General features: G+C 41.8%; 1 protein-coding gene across 1 annotated transcript; it reads right to left on the bottom strand.

Annotated features, from left to right (window-relative positions):
- Window positions 1–455: 455 nt before the first annotated feature.
- Window positions 456–12,956, bottom strand: LOC135550685 (leucine-rich repeat LGI family member 3-like). Its single transcript, XM_064981753.1, has 9 exons — window positions 12,639–12,956; window positions 11,122–11,193; window positions 8,570–8,641; window positions 4,643–4,714; window positions 4,457–4,528; window positions 4,083–4,252; window positions 3,826–3,990; window positions 3,555–3,645; window positions 456–2,977 (listed from the first exon to the last, which is right to left on the bottom strand). Exons 1-9 carry the CDS (start codon window positions 12,845–12,847, stop codon window positions 2,248–2,250), a joined length of 1,653 nt encoding a protein of 550 aa, XP_064837825.1. The 5' UTR covers window positions 12,848–12,956; the 3' UTR covers window positions 456–2,247.
- Window positions 12,957–23,859: the final 10,903 nt, after the last annotated feature.

Raw genomic sequence — 23,859 nt, 5'->3', positions numbered from 1 at the left:
TGGGATGATGGGTGTCAAAATCCTCTTTGTGCTTTTTGAGGTGAAACGACCCAATGGTTAAATTAGTATTATTTAGAGACCCATCCCCAATTTTTTTTGTTGCATTTACGGGGACACGTGACTCATTCAGGGGGTCTGAGACGCCCCTGGGCCCCCCGTAATTCAGACTCTGCTCACACTATACCCCCTTCTATGGTGGTAAGTGTCAAATACAGTAGTGAACCATACAATCACAACACTCATAATATCCTACTAACAATGTGTATATACCGGTATAGGCTATTCGAAGAATAATGTTGAAACAAGTTATTTTATTTTTGACATAAATGTGACTAATGCTGGAGAACTTTATTCTAAAGCGATGTCCACACCAATTGGATGTAGTGACCATATAGGAGCTATATCCAGAAAATTGTGTGGCCAATAAAAGATCATACAAAACGTTCTGTAGTGGTTCTTATGAAGATATTTTTTATTTCATTCTTTTATTTCACTTTTATTTATACAGGTAAGTCAATTAAGAACAAATTCTTATTTACAATTACCTGTAATGAGCAGCATTCAGGCGCTGCACTTGATGCATTCTTCCAGTTATCAATAAGCATGCACCAAAACCACAAGCATTGTATTTGGTACAAATAATTCCATAAGTATTGGCCTCAGCTGAGTATGATAATGATTAATGTGGCTGTTGAGCAAGTAGAGGAGAGTAAAACTTATTGTTTTTTACCTTAGAAGGTAAACTGTTATGGTCAAAGCATATTGATTCTGTTGTTGTAAAGATAGGGACAATTCTGACTATGATAAAGATGTGCTCTGCTTTTTCAACAACACATTCAACCAAACAAGTCCTGCAAGCTCTGGTTTTATCACATCTTGAGTATTGCCTGGTTATATAAATGTGAGCAGCATTCACACAGAGGACTCATATCAACAAGATGCATTTGTTTCTCTTGGCTCAAGGTAGAGGAAAGATTGACTGCATCACTTCTTGATTGTATGAGAAACATTACTTTGTTGAAAATAACATACAGTTCTGACAGACATACCCCACTAGACATGCCACAAGGGGTCTCCTCACAGTCCCCAAGTCCAAAACAAATATAAGGCAATGAACAGCGTTGTAAAGTGCATTCGGAAAGTATTCAGACCCCTTGACTTTTTCCACATTGTTACGTTCCAGCCTTACTCAAATGGATTGAATTGTTTTTTCCCGCCTCATCAATCTACACACAATACTCCATAATGACAAAGCAAAAACAGGCTTGTAGATATTTAAAAAATATATACAGTACCAGTCCAAAGCTTGAATGCCAAGAGTGTGCTGTCATCAAGACAAAGGGTGGCTACTTTGAAAAATCTCAAATATATTTTGATTTGTTGAACCCTTTTTTTGTTACTACATGATTCGATATATGTAATTTCATAGTTGTGATGTCTTCACTATTATTCTACAATGTAGAAAATAGTCAAAATAAAGAAAAAACCTTGAATGAGTAGGTGTCCATATATGTAATATACACACACACACACACACACACACACACACACACACACACACACACGGTGATGACAGGAGCTTGACGACCTTCAAGTCCTATTCAGTTAACCAAACATTTATTTAGGGAAATCTGTACATGTGCACATGCATTGTAATTAAACAAAAATATATTGGTATCATTCAGGATCAACAGAGCGAAATGTATTAACACGTATTGCTATTATTACCTTGATGCAATATAAAATGTACACAGAATATTTTTAGAAAATATTATCTACTGTTAAGAGAACATTATGGCATGCAGATTACAGTATTGCTTTGAACAAAATATCTTAACTATCATTTCATAGAATGTCCAACTATTTGATGTGAACAGTTATTTTCCTATATTGATATTCATGAATTAAAGGATTTGAAACATCCAATAGAAAAGTTCAGTAGATGCACATGCTTTTCACATAATCTGACCTCCAAGTATATTTTCCACAGAGCATAAATTAATGGTAGGTCAAGTAAGTAGTGATGTTGCATAGTGATGTACTAGTTATGGTGATATGTTCTGTCATTACACATCCAGTTTTAATTGATTCAGACATATCAGAAGATATCATGCATTTCCTGTTCATTAGTACTATTACATTTTGTTTTGCCAATTTAACAGGCATTTAGTTGCATGGCTTAGATTGCTTCTCCACAACAGCACAGATTAATGAATGGTCTCATACTGTAGATTCAGCTGGATTGATCTATTTGGCACTGAGATCCACTATTAGGTGCTGGTAGGCTAGGGTGTTGCCTTTAAAGCTGGCTGCCAGCAGCATGTCTTTGTTGTCCACAGACACCAAGCTGAAGGCCCGGGGTGCTCTCATGTTGAGCTCCTGGAAGGGCTGGAAGCGCTGGGTGAGGTCATCCCACAGGTAAACTCGAGAGAAGGAGAAATCACTTCCTAGGAGAAGATACTGGCGGGGGCCCACAGTGAATGGATACACAGCCATGGAGCCACGTGAGGGCAGGGTCTGAATCTCAACATAGCGCTGCCCCTCCCATCGGAGAATCTTGGAGTCACCAATGAAGCGTGTAAGGCAAAGGTAGAGAACGTTGCGCACCCAGAAATGCTTGACCATCTGCACGTCGAAAGTCTCAGTGATTTGGGAATGAAAGGCAAACTGGCGCAGGCTGCGGTTCCACTGGTAAACCACTGGGGGCTGAGAGGCACTGGAGAGAATGAGACGCTGCTTCCCTTCCACATCCAGGAACTCCACATGTGTGTCACGATGCCAGGGATGAAGGGATTGGTGGGAGTAGAAACCGTTGCTGTTCCAGCGGTATATGCTCGTAGAGCCTGCCTTGGAACTGTCTGCCACGGCAAAGTACCACTCATCATCCAGCTGGAAGGTCTCAACAAAGTTGGGTTTCCTCACACGTGTGGTGTCAATGTCCTGAATCTTCACAAATCGCTGTGGGTCCTCTTCCCACCTGAAAAGGTGTCAACCAGGTCAGCCATCCCAAAATCATCATCACAAACATCTAATCGTAACACAATTTTGGCACATTTTCAATAAGGATTTACCCCAGTTTTTTACCCAAAAGGTTCAGACTTTTCTGCTTCTATTTACAAAGGCTGGCACCCGTGCCTCACTGGGCCATGGCTCTGGCAGACCTGTTCTAACTTGGGGCCAAGCCCGGCGGCTGGTACTTTTCAGCTGTCATTTACATAACACTTGATAACTGTGAACTTTAACACCTCACAAATCAACAGTCTTGAATTATGCATAAGTTGTTGATTGTGCTCGCCACTGGTTGAATCAACTATGTTTTCACGTAATTTCAATGAAATTACGTTGAACCAACGTTGAATTGACGTCTGTGCCCAGTGGGAAGTCTTAAGTGTCATCCTCTGATGGAAACACAATTACACCAGAGCTTACATTAACATAAAACACTGGTGGCCCGCTGGTGTGTGGGTAAGTCTTAATGGAAAAGCGCCAATGGCTAAGAAAATTAACAGATCAATTACATTTTGCCTTTAATAAAGAATTGGAATAAGTCTCACTTGTAGATGTGGGATCCTCCAAAAAGTTGAGCCACAACCATGTAAAGAGTGTTGTTTATGACCACAGGCTTGCAGTAGACAGCGGAGCGAGCTAGGAGAAACAACGAAGCAGAAAGCAGCAGGTTTAGCTGAATTCAGTCTCCTCTATGTACTTAAAGATACAATGTAAAATCCCTTGGTCTATAATTAAGTGATAACAGTTGAATGCATTGGTTGTCTTGTGGCATGATTTGTTATATTAAAAAAGGATTAAGTCAAAGAAGAAACTAACCTGTTATATTATGGTACATCCGGAAGACCATTTCCACATGTGCCCATACAAACAGTGTACAGAACCCAGTATCAGGCTGGGCGAAGGCCACAAACTGATTGTTGTTAAATTCATAGGACTCCACTGACACAGACTGGAAGGGAAAAGTCTCATAAACAGCAAAGTCTACAGGGGAAAAGAGAGATGAGGATTATCAATATATCAATGAAGTGCCTTGCTGTCCTGTGAAATTAATTTCAAGATGATTTGGGGCAAACCTGCACTGATACAGTTGAAGTCTCGTGGGGTGAGATCATGGATTCTGCGACCTTGGAACTCAAATGGGCTGGCACAGTAGATGGCAGGGACAGAGGTGTTGGTCTTCTCCATCCAGTCCACCAGCCACTTGATTTTACAGTCACAGCGGAATGAGTTACCCCGCAGGTCTCTGGGTAACACATAGAACAATAGAATGACAGAAGGTATACTTCTTACAAAACTGTCTCGTAAGGATTCTTGGTAGCGCATTTTCAATTACAGCGCTGAATAAAGTTGTAATAACATGGTGATAACTTAGTTACTTCAAAAACATATCACAAGATGAAACCTATGATAAGGCTAACGTGTCCCTTTCAAAAAGTAGTGTACTTACAAGTCTGTCAAAATATCAAGATATTTGAAGAGTTCTCGTGGAAGGAACTGCAGGTTATTATTTGACAGAGAACTACAAGAGACAGAGATAAGATAAAATATATAATAATCATAACATGTCCATGCAATACGTAACAAGTATTCTTCCATTGATATTTACAGAGAAAAAGTCAGAAGATATACTCACAGGTGAGTCAAGGATTTAAGCCCTCTGAAGGTATGCTTTGACAGGGCTTGGACGTCATTGTTCTCTACAAATCTGATGAAAGCAATCATGATAATCAAGATACTTATAATAGAAAACATGCTTTGTGGTAGAACTGGGGGTCAGTTGCTAATATACAGTACCAGTCTGTTTATAATTCCATGTGTTTTTTTCATAGTTTTGATGTCTTCACTATTATTCTACAATGTAGAAAACAGTAAAAAATAAAGAAAACCCCTTGAATGAATCTGTGTGTCCAAACTTTTGACTGGTACTGTAATTCAATCAAGACCATTTAAATACATTGCCATGTCACTCATGGACAGTACACAGCCTTGTTTTCCATATTCAGAGTGTGATATTTGTCTTATTGTACCTGATTGTGTCTCCGTCTTTCCCTTATTTATTTACTTCAAAAGCCTGTTCCTAAGGGGAACATGTCCTGCAAACTTTGAGAGATTTCATTTAGCTTCCAGGGAATGCTTCCTGAATCTTAAGCAGCTATAATGGGAACGGACCTGTCTGCTGGCTGGACTGTCTACAGTAAGAGCGGGACTAACCTTGAGGATAAGCCAAGTTGTAAGGAAAAGAGGGGGAGGGAATCTTTTACTGGCTATGGTGCAAAGCGTACAAAACAACCATTAATCATCTGCTCACATTTTTCTAATGGAGGTAACGTAGCAGGTGTATGTCTCTTGGGTATACTTAAAGTCGAAAAATGACTTATAGGCAAAACTGCCCTGTCATCAGATAGTTAGTAGGGTGCCTCTACATGGGTTCAGGAATAAATATAGTCTGAGCCCTGTATCAAAGTTCAGCTGTTTGGACATTGAACTGAGCCACTTAGAAACTAAAAGAATGTTACTGTGCAAATGTTGCCAACTATCAAACAAGTTGTCGATTGGACAATATTTGGCTTAAGTTACTAATGCAAACATAGCTCTGTGAACTACCTGTACTACACAAATGACAACCACAATTAATCTCTACAAAACAATGCTCACATGAGAATTTCTCATCATATCACCAACATCTCCTTATTTTAGGATGATGAATCTATAATTTTAGTTGATGGAATGATGAAAGATAACCACAAGTGACAATTGGCTACAGGTGCATTCTCTGTCTTCATTCTGGATGTGTGAGGCATCCCAGGGCTACACTGTGTGAGCTCAGCCAGCCTGCAGTCAGTCTCCCATTTGGAGCAGCACTGGATATGAAGATATGAGTTCATTAGCATTCACAGTGAGGAGCCACCTCGGGAAGAGCTGGCTGGGTGCTGCAGAGCCCTGGGGCTGGGCTGCAGCCAGAGCCACACAATCACTTTATGGAGCCTAATGCATTGCTTACATGGAAAGCAGCAAATGCGATGGCATCAGCAACTTAATATTTCCTGGTGGCCAACTTCCTGTCAATTAACAAAACTGCATGCTCAGCTTTATCAGGCCCCACAAAGGAAGGAGGACTAGTCTCTGGTAGGAGGTACAATATTCAATGTTACTTGAGCTTTCCTTGTTTGGCTGAGGACTGGACACCATAGTAATCTTTCATTGTAACACCACTTCCTCATTCTTTCAGATATAATGTTTGTTGAGCATATACAGTTGAAGTCAGAAGTTTACATACACCTTAGCCAAAAACATAAGCTCCTTCCTGAGCGGTATGACGGCTGCGTGGTCCCATGGTGTTTACACTTGCGTACTATTGTTTGTACAGATGAACATGGTACCTTCAGGCATTTGGAAATTGCTCAAAAGGATGAACCAGACTTGTGGAGGTCTACAATTTTTTTTCTGAGTTCTTGGCTGATTTTTATTTTATTTTCCCATGATGTCAAGCAAAGAGACACTGTGTCTGAAGGTAGGCCTTGAAATACATCCACAGGTACAGTGGGGCAAAAAAGTATTTAGTCAGCCTCCAATTGTGCAAGTTCTCCCGCTTAAAAAATGAGAGAGGCCCGTAATTTTCATCATAGGTACACTTCAACTATGACAGACAGAATGAGAGAAAAAAATCCAGAAAATCACATTGTAGGATTTTTAATGAATTTATTTGCAAATTATGGTGGAAAATAAGTATTTGGTCACCTTCAAACAAGCAAGATTTCTGGCTCTCACAGACCTGTAACTTCTTCTTTAAGAGGCTCCTCTGTCCTCCACTCGTTACCTGTATTAATGGCACCTGTTTGAACTTGTTATCAATATAAAAGACACCTGTCCACAACCTCAAACAGTCACACTCCAAACTCCACTATGGCCAAGATCAAAGAGCTGTCAAAGGACACCAGAAACAAAATTGTAGACCTGCACCAGGCTGGGAAGACTGAATCTGCAATAGGTAAGCAGCTTGGTTTGAAGAAATCAACTGTGGGAGCAATTATTAGGAAATGGAAGACATACAAGACCACTAATAATCTCCCTCGATCTGGGGCTCCACGCAAGATCTCACCCCGTGGGGTCAAAATGATCACAAGAACTGTGAGCAAAAATCCCAGAACCACACGGGGGGACCTAGTGAATGACCTGCAGAGAGCTGGGACCAAAGTAACAAAGCATACCATCAGTAACACACTACGCCGCCAGGGACTCAAATCCTGCAGTGCCAGATGTGTCCCCCTGCTTAAGCCAGTACATGTCCAGGCCCGTCTGAAGTTTGGATGATCCAGAAGAAGATTGGGAGAATGTCATATGGTCAGATGAAACCAAAATAGAACTTTTAGGTAAAAGCTCAACTCATCGTGTTTGGAGGACAAAGAATGCTGAGTTGCATCCAAAGAACAGCATACCTACTGTGAAGCATGGGGGTGGAAACATCATGCTTTGGGGCTGTTTTTCTGCAAAGGGACCAGGACGACTGATCCGTGTAAAGGAAAGAATGAATGGGGCCATGTATCGTGAGATTTTGAGTGAAAACCTCCTTCCATCAGCAAGGGCATTGAAGATTAAACGTGGCTGGGTCTTTCAGCATGACAATGATCCCAACACACCGCCCGGGCAACGAAGGAGTGGCTTCGTAAGAAGCATTTCAAGGTCCTGGAGTGGCCTAGCCAGTCTCCAGATCTCAACCCCATAGAAAATCTTTGGATGGAGTTGAAAGTCCGTGTTGCCCAGCAACAGCCCCAAAACATCACTGCTCTAGAGGAGATCTGCATGGAGGAATGGGCCAAAATACCAGCAACAGTGTGTGAAAACCTTGTGAAGACTTACAGAAAACGTTTGACCTCTGTCATTGCCAACAAAGGGTATATAACAAAGTATTGAGAGAAACTTTTGTTATTGACCAAATACTTATTTTCCACCATAATTTGCAGATAAATTCATTTAAAATCCTACAATGTGATTTTCTGGATTTTTTCCCTCAATTTGTCTGTCATAGTTGAAGTGTACCTATGATGAAAATTACAGGCCTCTCTCATCTTTTTAAGTGGGAGAACTTGCACAATTGGTGGCTGACTAAATACTTTTTTGCCCCACTGTACACCTCCAATTGAATCAAATGATGATCAGAAGCTTCTAAAGCCATGACATAATTTTCTGGAATTTTCCAAGCTATTTAAAGGCACAGTCAACTTAATGTAAACTTATGACCCACTAGAATTGTGATACAGTGAATTATAAGTGAAATATTCTGTCTGTAAACAATTGTTGGAACAATTACTTGTGTCATGCACAAAGTAGATGCCCTAACCGAATTGCCAAAACTGTAGTTTGTTAACAAGAAATTTGTGGAGTGGTTGAAAAATGAATTTGAATGACTCCATCGTACGTGTATGTAAACTTCCGACTTCAAATGTGTGTGTGTGTGTGCGTGTGTGTGTGTGTGTGTGTGTGTGTGTGTGTGTGTGTGTGTGTGTGTGTGTGTGTGTGTGTGTGTGTGTGACTGAATGAAGGCACAAAGTGGGACACTTACAGGTACTGCAGGTGTGCCAGACCTGCAAAGGCATCATCAGCCACCATAGTGAAGGTATTGGAGTTCAGAAGACTGCAGAAATGTAGAGAAAGGGAGAGGTTTACAAAATACTGGAATTAAATGTTTCACTTTCCATTTAATGTCCAGAAAAATACTGCTGGAGAGGTTAGAAGACATCTTACTCAATACTGGTACTGTAAATGTGTATTTATTTACACTTGATTGCAAATGGACACAATTTGTGTACAAAGCATCTCCTCCAGTAACAAATAAATCACTTGAATTTGTGTGGAGTGGACATATGAAGAATTACTAAATTTAAAGGCAGTGATCAAGTATTCAATATACATAGTATGGGTCGGCCTTAATATAAACTGAAACCACTTAATCTTAACACACACACTCCATTGAATCTGCGTAGACAGATAAGCCATTGTTTAAATAGAAGAGAACTGAAGGGAGTCAGTCATGGGTGATGACACTGATACAGAGCCACTTTACTCACTAATGCCATGTCACCACTGTTTTCAATAACAGTTTATTTCAAGAGATTTATAGTGATTGTATTGTTGAACAAATGTTACTTCACAACTTGTACATCTTATCTAATTTCAGTTCCTTTCAGAAAGTATTCACACCTCTTAAGTTAACTTTTTCCATATTTTGTTTTACAGCCTGAATAAAACATTGATTCAATGTATATTTTGTGTCACTGAATAACCCAAAATTTCAAAGTGTAATTTTGTTGATTTTTTATTACAATTAATAGAAAATGTAAAGCTGAAATATCAACTCAAGACAATTATTCAACTCCTTTATTATGGCAAGCCTAAATAGGTTCAGGAGTAAACATGTGTTTTACATATCGCATAGTAAGTTGAATGGACTCATCCGTGTTTAATAAGTGGTTAACATTATTTTTAATGACTACCCTATCTCTGCACCCCACACATACAATTATCTTTAAGGTCCCTCAATCGAGTAGTACATTTCAAGCACAGATTCAACCACAAAGACCAGGGAGGTTTTTCAATGGCTTGCAAAGAAGGGTACCGATTGGTGGATGTGTAAAAAATAAAAAAGCAGACACTGAACATCGATTTGAGCACGGCAAAGTTATTAATTTGGCTTTGGATGGACACACAGTCACTACAAAGATACAGGACACAGGAGATTGGTGGCACCTTAATTGGGGAGGATGGTAATGGTTGGAGCAGGATGGGTGGAATGGTATCAAAAACAAACATGTGGTTTCTATGTGTTTGATGCCATTCCATTCCAGACATTAGTGTGCCATCCTCCCTTCAGCAGCCTCCACTGATAAAGGTGTCCTTCCTAACTCAGTTTCCGGAGAGGAAGGAAACTGCTCAGGGATTTCACCATAAGGCCAATTGTCAGTTTAATGGTTGTGATATGAGAAAACTGAGGATAGATCAACAACATTGTAGTTACTCCACAGAGTGAAAGAAGGTAGCCTGTACAGAATGCAAATATTCTAAAACATGCATCCTGTTTGCAACAAGGCACTTAAATAATACTGCAAAAAATGTTGCAAAGAAATACACTTTTTTTGCCTTGAATACAAAGTGTTATGTTTGCGATAAATCCAACACAACACAACACATTACTAAGAACCACTCGTCATATTTTCAAGCATGGTGGTGGCTGCATCATGTTTTGGGTATGCTTGTCATTGCCAAGGATTAAGGTTGAATAAAATGGAAATATGATGAAAATAAATGGAACGGCAATAAGCACAGACAAAATGCTAGAGAAAATCGTGATTCAGTCTGCTTTCCAACAGACACTGGGAGATGAATTCCCCTTTCAGCAGGACAATAACCTAAAGCACAAGGCCAAATCTACACTGGAGTTGCTTACCAATATGACATTGAATATTCCAGTGGCCTAATTACAGTTTCGACTTAAATTGGATTGAAAATCTATGGCAAGACTTGAAAATGGCTTTCTAGCAACTTGACAGATCTTGAACCATTTTAAAAAGAATAATGACTTAAATATTTTACAATCCAAGTGTGCAAAGCTCTAAGACTTATCAAAAAAAGACGCACAGCTGTAATCAACACCTACGGTGCTTCTACAAAATATTGACTCAGGGGTGTGAAAACTTATGTAAATGAGATATTTCTATATCATTTTCAATAAATATGCTACAATGTCTACAAGCATGTTTTGACTTTGTCATTGTGTGGTATTGTGTGGCGATGGGTGAGATTTTTCTTGATTTATTAAATTTTGAATACAGACTGTAACACAACAAACAGTGGAGTAAGTCAAGGGGTATGAATACTTTCTGAATGAACTGTATATGTTTAGCCTTCCAACATCTATTATCCTGATTTGCCTCCAAAACAACCAGCGAGATTGGTCAAGCTGAATTTTTGTTGTTGTACAGAAGATGTGTTTTGGAGAGAACATGTTTAGCATTTTCAGTGACCCAAGCCACAGAAGTTAAGTTGAGACTGCTCTAATTCCTCTACCTCAGACAGTAAGGGTGAGGATAGAATGATGGGACATGCATGAATACTCACAGGAACTGCAGCAGGTGCAGGTGGGAGAAGGCTCCCTCTGGGATTGTAGTGAAAGCTGCATTCACCATTGTCCTGAGAAGTACAGACAATCAACTTATCATCCAGGCTCTATCAACTAACATTAAGTCAATGTCATCATGCTTATCATATAAAATCCAACCCCCATTGTGCACAAGGGCTTGTTGTTCCACGCTAAATGTGTATATGTTGCCAGTCAGCCAAATGTGTTTTTGTGATGTATTCATGAGAATAACATGTTTATGAGCATAGCTTTTGGTTAAAAAAAATCTGGTCACAGACTTTTCATTTTTGTACATTTGAAGGGGAGAAATAAGAATTGTTAGGGCCTGATGGATGTTGGTGCTGCATCCCACCTAATCAATATGAGTGGACAGAGACTGCAAGGGGATGTCCTCCCTAGTCCCCAGGCACAGTCAATCTATTGACAGAACTAAACATGCAGAACGGCATGTTTTACCAGGAGCTCATGCGGCTCAATCTGTATTACCATTTGAATTTCAAGGAGGGCGAAATCTTTTAAAACTAGGACACACCGTTTCTTTATTCACAGGTTCTTGTATTCATCACTTTAAAAATGAGGCTACCTCCACCTTGTAGTGCTTGTGCTCTTCAATTCCCCAAGCTTTTTAAATACAAGAACATTATGTTCAATTACAGAAAGATAATTCATTGAGTCAATATCAACTAAAATCAAAGTAAACATATAACTAAAATGTAACCATACTGAGTCCTATGCTACAGAATCTATTACATTATTGTCATTCCAATTACTGTGCACTATTTATCTAACCTTTGTAAGGTTACTATCCCTTGGAGGACATGCATGCCTTTTGCTGTGAATCTGTTGTAAGTCCCAGGAGGGCTAAGGCACATCCCATTGCTCTACTCCAATCAATGTAGTCTAATTTCTGCTAGCTCCCCCTGACTTCTGTCCAAGGATGAGGAGAGACTGAGGCACAGGGACACAAAGTGCCCATTTGTCATATTTCATTAGCATGTTGTGGCTGACCTAGCCCTGTCCATCAAAACACACAAGCCATGGTGAACCTGCTCCTTTCTTTCTCTTAAGTCTCTTTAAAATCAGACACACGTTCTTGAGGAGCTCAAACACCATCTTGCTCTCTTGATAATGGCATTTTCAGAGACACAGTTCACTGTTGTTTAGAAAAGATAACCGTGGTATAACTTTAGAAGTTACAAAAAAAGGATCAGTGATTGTATACAGTATAAGCTTTTGGAAACCAGACACAGTAGAATATATTGTAAAAGCCCAAATGACCTTGTTGTAAAAGTGTAGCCTAATGTAAGGTCAACAGGCTTGTCCATTAATTATTAAGTCATCTGTAAAAACCATGCATGACATCAGATCTTCCATCTAGTAAGTCTTTATGTACATTATCAACAGCTGGTTTTATCATTTTGGAATGAAATGTAAGGAATAGACCAAAAAGCAGAGAGTATACAGGAACAGACAGAGTGATCAATGTTGTACTCACAGAGAGATGATCCCAGGGGGAAAGCTCTTGGGGATAGCCTTGGTATCCACACAGAAGGCACTGTCTTTGGTGCAGGAGCAGGTGACAGGACAACGGGGGATTTTGGGGACCCTCTTGGCCCCTGTCTCCCACACCAGGCAGAGAAGCAGACTTAGGCCGGCCAACAGCCTCAGCCATTCCGGGACCCTTCTCGATCCGGCATCCAGCATATTTCCTCTTTGGATGGACTGATGGACAGGGGCTAGTGACAAAGACTGCTGAGCCTCAAGAAGTTGGGTTTTCTCTGGTTACCTTGTAGCAGCAGCAGTAGTAGTGTTGATGCTGAGATATCAAATGACTGAAGATTTGGAGAGGCAGTTCAAAAGAGAGAGAAGCAGAGAGTGAGAGAGCAGAGCCAGAGAGGGGGCATATTCACTGTGTATGTGTGTGTGTGTGTGCTCTGCAGCTTCCCTGGATGTGTGTGTGTTCTCCCTAGAGCTGCGGTCAGAACGCAGACTGCGGGAGTGAGGCTGCAATTCCCCGCGTTAGGACCTGTACGCAGCACTGCTGACTGAATTATTTACTATCTCACAGAAGCCTTAAAAATATGGCCAGAGAGGCAGCCAGGCAGGGGGAGGGGAGAGGAGAGGAGCAACAAGGGCAGTAGCTGGGAGGGAATGGAAGGGTGAGGAGGCTCTGGGATCTTCACACTCTGCGGCGGACACACACAGCTTGACAGTATACAGACACCAAAATCAGAAATAAGACTTTTGAAACAATACTTTACCAAGTTATATTTTTATATGAAAGTTAATTTGTATTGTAAAACATGTACTGTATATCACATGAATCAGCAATTTACAGTTTGTTCAGATTTCAGATGGAGGCACAACACATTTGGCCTCTTACTTTTATTTACACGTAGGCCAACGTGTGCAGATCTGGAGGATGCTCCGGAGCATAAACAACCCATATTAGAACCTATAGAATTTCATTGAATCCTTTAGAATCTGAAAATATGGAAAACAGAGTTGCATACCCACACAGTGGAGCTGTTGGCCATATAATGGAGCTGTGTGGCTCCAGCAGCCAGTAGTTTGGTGGCAGCCATGAGAGGAGACAGAGCTGCAGTGCCAGGCACAGCCAGCTTTCCCACGCATCAACACTGTTTTCACGAACAGATAGCAACCACCTTTGAGTCTGCTGGGTACTGTCTACAATTATCATGTTGCCTAGGTCCCAACACGCTGCTCTGTTTCAGACAGGCAATAATAGAGGAATTCTATGTGGTGTTCAACAGTGCTCCATTCTATCCCATTTCCACTCCAGGGACAATTTAACTATAGGGCATCAATATTCAGTGTACATATCAGGAAACATTTACATTGGTAGGAAAAAGACGAGAAACACTGCCATGTCAACTAACTACAAATCAAATCAAATCCAATTTTATTTGTCACATACACATGGTTAGCAGATGTTAATGCGAGTGTAGCGAAATGCTTGTGCTTCTAGTTCCGACAATGCAGTAATAACCAACAAGTAATCTAACTAACAATTCCTAATCTACTGTCTTATACACAGTGTAAGGGGATAAAGAATATGTACATAAGGATATATGAATGAGTGATGGTACAGAGCAGCATAGGCAAGATACAGTAGATGGTATCGAGTACAGTATATACATGTGAGATGAGTATGTAAACAAAGTGGCATAGTTAAAGTGGCTAGTGATGCATATGAGATGAATAATGTAGGGTAAGTAACATTATATAAGGTAGCATTGTTTAAAGTGGCTAGTGATATATTTACATCATTTCCCATCAATTCCCATTATTAAAGTGGCTGGAGTTGAGTCAGTGTCAGTGTGTAGGCAGCAGCCACTCAATGTTAGTGGTGGCTGTTTAACAGTCTGATGGCCTTGAGATAGAAGCTGTTTTTCAGTCTCTCGGTCCCAGCTTTGATGCACCTGTACTGACCTCGCCTTCTGGATGATAGCAGGGTGAACAGGCAGTGGCTCGGGTGGTAGATGTCCTTGATGATCTTTATGGCCTTCCTGCAACATCGGGTGGTGTAGGTGTCCTGGAGGGCAGGTAGTTTGCCCCCGATGATGCGTTGTGCAGACCTCACTACCCTCTGGAGAGCCTTACGGTTGAGGGCGGAGCAGTTGCCGTACCAGGCGGTGATACAGCCCGCCAGGATGCTCTCGATTGTGCATCTGTAGAAGTTTGTGAGTGCTTTTGGTGACAAGCCGAATTTCTTCAGCCTCCTGAGGTTGAAGAGGCGCTGCTGCGCCTTCTTCACGATGCTGTCTGTGTGAGTGGACCAATTCAGTTTGTCTGTGATGTGTATGCCGAGGAACTTAAAACTTGCTACTCTCTCCACTACTGTTCCATCGATGTGGATAGGAGGGTGTTCCCTCTGCTGTTTCCTGAAGTCCACAATCATCTCCTTAGTTTTGTTGACGTTCAGTGTGAGGTTATTTTCCTGACACCACACTCCGAGGGCCCTCACCTCCTCCCTGTAGGCCGTCTCGTCGTTGTTGGTAATCAAGCCTACCACTGTTGTGTCGTCCGCAAACTTGATGATTGAGTTGGAGGCGTGCGTGGCCACGCAGTCGTGGGTGAACAGGGAGTACAGGAGAGGGCTCAGAACGCACCCTTGTGGGGCCCCAGTGTTGAGGATCAGCGGGGAGGAGATGTTGTTACCTACCCTCACCACCTGGGGCGGCCCGTCAGGAAGTCCAGTACCCAGTTGCACAGGGCGGGGTCGAGACCCAGGGTCTCGAGCTTGATGACGAGCTTGGAGGGTACTATGGTGTTGAATGCCGAGCTGTAGTCGATGAACAGCATTCTCACATAGGTATTCCTCTTGTCCAGATGGGTTAGGGCAGTGTGCAGTGTGGTTGAGATTGCATCGTCTGTGGACCTATTTGAGCGGTAAGCAAATTGGAGTGGGTCTAGGGTGTCAGGTAGGGTGGAGGTGATATGGTCCTTGACTAGTCTCTCAAAGCACTTCATGATGACGGAAGTGAGTTCTACGGGGCGGTAGTCGTTTAGCTCAGTTACCTTAGCTTTCTTGGGAACAGGAACGATGGTGGCCCTCTTGAAGCATGTGGGAACAGCAGACTGGTATAGGGATTGATTGAATATGTCCGTAAACACACCAGCCAGCTGGTCTGCGCATGCTCTGAGGGCGCGGCTGGGGATGCCGTCTGGGCCTGCAGCCTTGCGAGGGTTAACACGTTTAAATGTTTTACTCACCTCGGCTGCAGTGAAGGAGAGACAGCATTTTTCCGTTGCAGGCAGTGTCAGTGGCACTGTATTGTCCTCAAAGCGGGCAAAAAAGTTATTTAGTCTGCCTGGGAGCAAGACATCCTGGTACGTGACTGGGCTGGATTTCTTCCTGTAGTCCGTGATTGACTGTAGACCCTGCCACATGCCTCTTGTGTCTGAGCCGTTGAATTGGGATTCTACTTTGTCTCTGTACTGACGCTTAGCTTGTTTGATAGCCTTACGGAGGGAATAGCTGCATTGTTTGTATTCAGTCATGTTACCAGACACCTTGCCCTGATTGAAAGCAGTGGTTTGCGCTTTCAGTATCACACGAATGCTGCCATCAATCCAAGGTTTCTGGTTAGGGAATGTTTTAATCGTTGCTATGGGAACGACATCTTCAACGCACGTTCTAATGAACTCGCACACCGAATCAGCGTATTCGTCAATGTTGTTATTTGACGCAATACGAAACATGTCCCAGTCCACGTGATGGAAGCAGTCTTGGAGTGTGGAGTCAGCTTGGTCGGACCAGCGTTGGACAGACCTCAGCGTGGGAGCTTCTTTTTTTAGCTTTTGTCTGTAGGCAGGTATCAGCAAAATGGAGTCGTGCTCAGCTTTTCCGAAAGGGGGGCGGGGCAGGGCCTTATATGCGTCGCGGAAGTTAGAGTAACAGTGATCCAACTGCTGCTAAATCAACGTGGTCTCAGGGCAATTCATATTATTGTGTACGTAAATCTGACACCCCATTTACTATGATATATTGAGTTACGTTAGTTTACATTATGAATGGAATAGCAGTTGTAAAATATTATACGGCTGTCTCTGAGACCAGGTTGATTGTTGTGCTGCAACAACAAAGGAAAATTATGGGGGAAATTTGTATTGAAAGTTAGGGTAACCAAAACGACAAAGTTTAGGTGAATTTATGTAGCATGTAAGGTGATTGGGCTACATTTAGAATAAAGGGAAGGGTTAGCACCCATCCTCCCAGACCTCCCTGTTTTCATCTCTGTCTAAAGTAACTAGTAGGTATCATACGTAAAGTATGTTTCATTTGGCTCTGAGACCAGGTTGCAAAAACAGCAAACATTTACAGCAACTGATCTACTACCTTTGCATTCAATGGTATTGTTTGTATGTGTGTTATTAATTACATCTTCATAAAAATATTTGTTTACCCCTTTAAAGTCTACCTGGAAGATACTTTAGAGTTGATAAAATGGCACTGTCAGGTTTTTAAGTCACTACTGCCTCCCTGCTCCAGCCCTATATCTCATGTCATCTAGCATACATTGAGGGGAAAAAAACATTACTAACACCTGCTCTTTCCATGACAGACTGACCAGGTGAATCCAGGTCAAAGCTATGATCCCTTATTGATGTCACTTGTTAAATCCACTTCAATCAGTGTAGAGGAGACAGGTTAAACAAATATGTTTAAGCCTTGAAACAATTGAGACATGGATTGTGTATGTGAACCATTCAGAGGGTGAATGGCCAAGACAAAATATTTAAGTGCCTTTGAACGAGGTATGATAGTAGGTGCCAGGCTCACCAGTTTGTGTCAAGAACTGCAACACTGATGGGTTTTTCATGCTCAACAGCTTCCCGTGTGTATCAAGAATGGTCCATCACCCAAAGGACATCCAGCCAACTTGACACAACTGTGGGAAGCATTGGAGTCAACATGTGCCAGCATCCCTGTGGAGCGCTTTCGACACCTAGAGGGGCTGTAACACAGTTTATGCTGTCTAAAGCCCTGTTTATACCTGGTGCTAACATGCATCATTTGTCTTGATCTTGTTCACTTTCTGATTGTGCCCACATGTTTTGACAGGTGTAGACAATAAAAAACACATTGTGATGGTACGCAATGTATATGGATGTGTATGGATATCTCGTATGTAGACAGATGTGGAGAGTAAAACCATTTCCATAATTTTCCTGCCTTCTAAAATCATTGACAGGTGGCAACATGGACATATGGCATCAGTGTCTTAAAAAATGTACATTTTGAAATAATATCTGACAAATTATTTGCATACAGGAAAATCTGGTCACAATGCAGGCAGTGGGTGGATAAAAAACATTAGCACCATCTGTAGACGCATGTCTGAAAAAGTGGCCACAATCAGAATGTAAACAAGATCAGGACAAAGGACCCATGTTAGCGCCAAGTATAAGCGAAGCATAAAATAAATAACAATGAGAACATTCTAACAACGTTTGAGTGTGGAGAGTGCCATACTTTAGACAAAACAGGCTGCCTGCTTTAGAGCACAGCAGCAGACATGAGGAGAAAACTTTGAGATTAGACGTGTTCCTACAAGCACAGCAGCTTTCTCTGTCCAGTCAGCACGTCGCCAACAGTTATAGCATAAACAGTTGTGCTTTTGGACTTCAACATTTCGGCTTTCCTGCATTTGAGATCGAAATCTAAAGACCTTGGAATAGAAGCAGTTTACGGTGTAAAGTCTGGCAAGTTTAGAGTTCAGAGCTACAGAGCCCTCTTTTCTTCTCTACCAGACTGTGCTCCTCCCCCACCATTCCCCCTCCTGTGTGGCACGTGTATTCTAAATTAAAGCTATTCAACTCTCTGTTGAAGCCTTTTCAGTGACCTCATTGCCCTGGCCTGTTACCTGTGGGGATCAGACATGTTTGGATAACTGCTACTGTGCGTCACTGGCATGACTCAGTGTTTAACATTGACTTTTTAAAATTCATATTCTAACCCACATCCGAAGCCAGGGCCAAGCAGCCTGAAGAAGGCTCTCTGTCCTTGCTGCCATGTGTCTGGCTTTCACAGCCTCCCTCTGGCTACATATGAAGTAAGATGCTTCCTGTTTCACCTCAGTTACTGTTGTGCTCTCGGAAAATCCAGCTGTCCCAGGTAATGCATTTGCACAGGTGGTCTCACTCAGCCATGTTCAGACTCCACTTAGACATATGCACATAAGTGTCACTAGCTATGCTACGGAGAAACTTCTCAAAGTAATACCAGCAACATAGTAATTCCAGTACAGTAAGTCTTCTGTACGCCCAAATTAAACTAGTCTGGTTGGAAATGTTTCCCAAAGTGGATATAAAAAGGCAGTGGTGCCAGCCAGCCACAAACTAACAGCCAGGGAGTTTACGTCTCCCATCAATAAAATGAATCCTTACCTTATTGTAACATGCTAATAGAGCCGAAAGATAAAGTCCTGAAGGAGCAACAGCATCCCCAATGAGTCGGGTGCAAATGCATCCTACCACTTAACCAGGTGACCAAGAAATCAAATAAGGTAATTGTTTTTAACAGGTCGCGTCTGACAATTCTATCACTTTTGATGACTGTCTTTATCAGCCAAGTCAAATGTAAAAATACAATTAAAAATAAGCTTCAGATTATTTCATATTAGGCAATACAGGTGAAAACTGAGGATAAAACCTGCTTGCTGCAGAGCAGATTACATTTTAGGGGTGCAGCAGGTAGGTTGTAATGCTCATGCTCTGCAGAAAGGGGATATGACCCTTTGTTTTGTGACAGAAATCCTATCAAATAAAAAACCATAACAAAACCCTTTTTCAAACAGAAGTCTAATACTGTATGTTGTCTTGCTGGGGCTCAGTTACACATAGGAAGGCATTTCAGTCAGGCACTCTCATCCCGACTCAATTCAATTAAAGAGCTTACAAAGATATATGGCTTAGGGCAGGCCAAGTGATCTGATTAGTTCTGAAAACAACGACCCTGCTGTGATTCATTCCCTTCCCAATCTCGTCACTCACTCTGACTAGCAGAGGGAACATGCAAAGGGCTCGCTGCAGCCAGCCGGGAAATAGAACCAAGTTGAGAAATGCGCCCTGGGGTAGGCTAGAGTATCGTCCAGGAGACATGTGACACTATCCACACCAATCTGTCACACCATCAATAACTGGTGTGTCAAATAGCTCAAAGAAACTGGGTAGGACGGATGGGAGGTACCACAATGGGCATGTCTGCCAACCTTTTGAACTTTTATTGACTAGATTTGCATCTTCGGTTTTTGTAGGATTCAGACAGTGTAACAGATGATAAAAGATGGTGATGTAGAGGAGGATGTAGATGGTTACACTAGGATGAACAGAAACCTGGCATTAATGGAAAACAGAAGCACATAGTAAATAAAGGGCAAACACCCAACCTGAAATACTCCAAACACTACAGCGTTACACAATTAGCAAATACAGGTGCATTTATATGTACAACAATCAAAATCTACATAACGATACAAAGTAAATACCTTTGCCGCCACACACCACATTCATGCAATACGGAGTCAATAACTAATCTCTAGTGGTCCGTGCTGATTGGTTTAAAAAGGATGAAGTATTTAAAGTGGGAGCCCCAGCTTTTTTTCAGATTGACATGATCGTTCTTAATGAGCTTCGATTGAGTGGTATGGCAACCCCCCCACCCCCTCCCAGGTAGGTGGAGAGTGGGAGGGTTTTTGTACATGGTGTCTTCATCTTTTACTGGGAAAACAGATTACTATTGTCATATACCACTGAAGCTCTAAGTAAACAACTTTAATCAATCTCGTGTCCATCCAGATCTCAATTTCCACCCCCTTTCCAAGATAGTGAGTTCGGGCATTTCTGTTGAGCAGCATTTTGATGTTGATATTTTGAAACGGAATTACCAGAGGAGCTCAGAAATCCTCCAACAACCAAACATCATGTTTGTATCATAGCTTGATATCATGCAGTACTATCCAGAGCAACCATCTCCCTCCTTGAGCTGAGCCATCATAAAAGATAGGTGATATGCCTCTTGGGAGTTGGATGTGTTGAAGGAATGCATGTGCAGGTATCCTCCTGCCCATGGGGACAGAGGAGAAAGGCTTGGCACACCAGTTGATCCTATTTGATAAAGGGCCTGACAAGCCCAGATTATATGTCTTAGCCTGGAGGAGGTGTCTGACTCATTCCAACGCAGAAGAAAGTTGATCCGGTGAGAAAGAAGAGGGGCCATGCCTGCAGGCATCACTTTTGTGAAGAGGCCAACACGCCTTGTCAACCTGACACAGCCATCTGCTGGTAGCTTTACACCCACCTACACAAAACCACTGTCCTCCATCTCCTCTTCCCCAACCACACCCATACTACCAGACTCCATAAATGCTTGAGTCAAGTAGCTTCTTGCCATAGTGTCCCCTCCAGTCCAACCTCTTTCACAGTCATAATCCCTCATTTATGGAATTAATTAGTCACCAAATGTTTTTACAAAAGATAGACTTGAAAACATTTGGCATTTTCAGTGGCTATTAATAGGTGATGGAATGTCACTGCATGCGTTAGTTTCCCTGTTCTCTGTCTCTCTGTGACGTGTGAATGTCAGGGTTTATTCTTTCACTTTTGAGCACAAGACTACTTCCATGATGAACATGGAGGGAGGAGCAGGGCAGGAAGTGAGAGACAATACTGTGACGGCCAGTGAGGGACAACCTAACTGACTGTTGGGGTTAGTGTAGAGCAAGGCCTTTCCTGGACAGGCCTTGCTCTACGCTAAACCCTATTGTCAGTTCTGTCCCAGGGCACTGGCGGCTTGTCACAGACACAGCCATCCCACAGACATAGGCCCAGTCGTCAACAGAGACCCCAGACCCCTGCCAACAGCTGTCATATTGACCTCTGTATGCTGTTAGAGATTCTACACTATACTGATGAGACTGCTGCTTTCTTTATCCTTTTGTTTTGAAAACATTTACATCATAAAAATGACATATAATGTACCACTGCAAACTATGTTGCAAGAACTGAACTACACCCAAAAACCACAATGGCCACAGTCGGATAAAAACCCAGACGATCATCAACTCCTAACCCTCAATAAGAGGATGGAGAAACAACCCACCAGACAAAGTAAAATATATAATTTCTGACGTTATTTTAGGATTCAAAACATTACTGAGTAATTCACAGCCCACATTTTTCTCCCTTGTTTGTGCTTCAAAATGGTTATTTTGATTCGTCTGTGTTGGTTACAGTTCATTATAGGTGACATGGTTTTAGTGGCTGTTGAAGAGCTCTAACAGCTCTGACAGCACAGTGCCCCCACACTCTGGAAAGTGCCAGTGCCCCCCTTGCTCTGGACACTGCCCCCTTCACTATGGGCAGTGCCCCTCTCGCTCTGGACACTGCCCCCTTCACTATGGGCAGTGCCCCTCTCGCTCTGGACACTGCCCACTTCACTATGGGCAGTGCCCCCCTCGCTCTAGGCAGTGCCCCCCTCATTCTGTGGGCCCTGCATGTGTAGACACTCTGCCTTTAAGACAGGAGACAGGGCTCAGTCTCCTCCACAACACATAGCAGATGGAAGCTGGCCGAATTGATATTCATGAGCCCCTGCATTGTCCCACTCCCTTTTGTTCCCTTCTACCCCTCATGTGCAATGACAACCCCCTCCACTTTTCTCCTCCCTTGTTCCCATAAATAATTGTCTCAATTGCAATGAAACAGCCAGAGGCGCACAACAACAGGCTGATGTCACCACTCCTCTCTCTGGTGGAGGCTTTAATAAGCAGGTTTTCCCCCGCCACCTTCCCAAGCCTCACTCTCAGTTGAAGCTGAGTAATGATGGCTGATTGACAATGCGTCACCTCTGTGGGGAATCTGCAAGGTGAAGAGCAGGTCATCTGTCAGTCCTGACAGGCCACAAATTGTGGACAATAATGGAGGTTTTCTGTAGCTTGAAAAAAACCACAGAGACAAGGAGCCCAAACTTCAATAAATCAAGACAACTTAAATGAACAAGAAAATAAATCAATTCATCTGAGTCCCCGCAGTCATGGTCAGTGTTAAAACACCAATGACTAAACCAGCACTGTGTGAAATCATTACGCATCTTAAATCAGAGGCTAAAGCAGTTATTTAAACAAATATTTCCCAGACTTTAAATGAAGACTCATTATTGACTGTTATTTCTCACACTCTTGCTTGTATTCTCAGTCTCAAAGACTCCATTGTGAAAAAAACTGCATAGACCAACATATGCTGGTCACTACTGCTGGTTTTGCTGGTGACCAGCCTTCGCTGTGTTTTGGACACTGGTGACCAGCATATGCTGGTATGCTGGTTAACAGCATACCAACATAAACTGGTCACCAGTAAATGTTTACTTACGAGCCCCTAACTAACAATGCAGTTTAAAAAAAATACAGATAAGAATAAGAAATAAAAGTAACAAGTAATTAAAGAGCAGAAGTCATTAGAGACAGTAGTGGCAACATTACGTACAAAATAAGTAATTTTTTATTTGACAAAAAACACAAATAAACAAACTAAAAAACAAAATCGATTGGGGACACATAAACGTCTGCCTTCTTCTCCGGGACCATTATTACCAGGCCTGCCAGTGACATAATGCAGGCTTGCAAATGTAATTCCTATTGGAATCCAGAAAGTGGGGATATCCAACAGTTGAAACTTCTATTCACCCACAATCTGTATTCAGAATGACTGGCAGAGTTAGAAAGACAAATAAAAGAGACTACCTAAACTGGAGCAATCATTTCAGTAACGGAGTAAGTCCAACTAACAGATTGGATTAGTAACAAGATTTGTTATTTATCTTTGTGTAGCATAAAATTAATTAATCAATCAATATTTTCCACCATAATTTGCAAATAAATTCATTAAAAATCCTACAATGTGATTTTCTGGATTTTTTTTCTCATTTTGTCTGTCATAGTTGAAGTGTACCTATGATGAAAATTACAGGCCTCTAATCATTTTAAGTGGGAGAACTTGAACAATTGGTGGTTGACTAAATACTTTTTTGCCCCACTCTATTAGCCTTTAACCTACTCTGTTGTTGATGATTTTGTTGTCATGGAGGACTTATTGGTCTCATTGCTTGGAGTTGAAAAATAAATGCTACTCTCGTGGAATGCCATGCTTTGAGCACTACTGAAGTGCTATTTGCATGTGAAAAATGTATTCCA

Source organism: Oncorhynchus masou, chromosome 1 (assembly GCF_036934945.1).
Source record: "Oncorhynchus masou masou isolate Uvic2021 chromosome 1, UVic_Omas_1.1, whole genome shotgun sequence".
NCBI lineage: Eukaryota > Metazoa > Chordata > Actinopteri > Salmoniformes > Salmonidae > Oncorhynchus > Oncorhynchus masou.
This window is presented reverse-complemented; position numbering and strand designations above follow the sequence as displayed.

Excerpts from the sequence above, each read along its gene's own strand:
- LOC135550685 (XM_064981753.1), bottom strand. The coding sequence starts at position 12,847 with ATGCTGGATGCCGGATCGAGAAGGGTCCCGGAATGGCTGAGGCTGTTG. Across the intron at positions 8,642-11,121 it reads CTGCACCTGCTGCAGTTCCT|TCTTCTGAACTCCAATACCT; the intron begins GTGAGTATTCAT and ends ACATTTCTGCAG. Across the intron at positions 4,715-8,569 it reads CTGGCACACCTGCAGTACCT|ATTTGTAGAGAACAATGACG; the intron begins GTAAGTGTCCCA and ends TGCTTTCATCAG.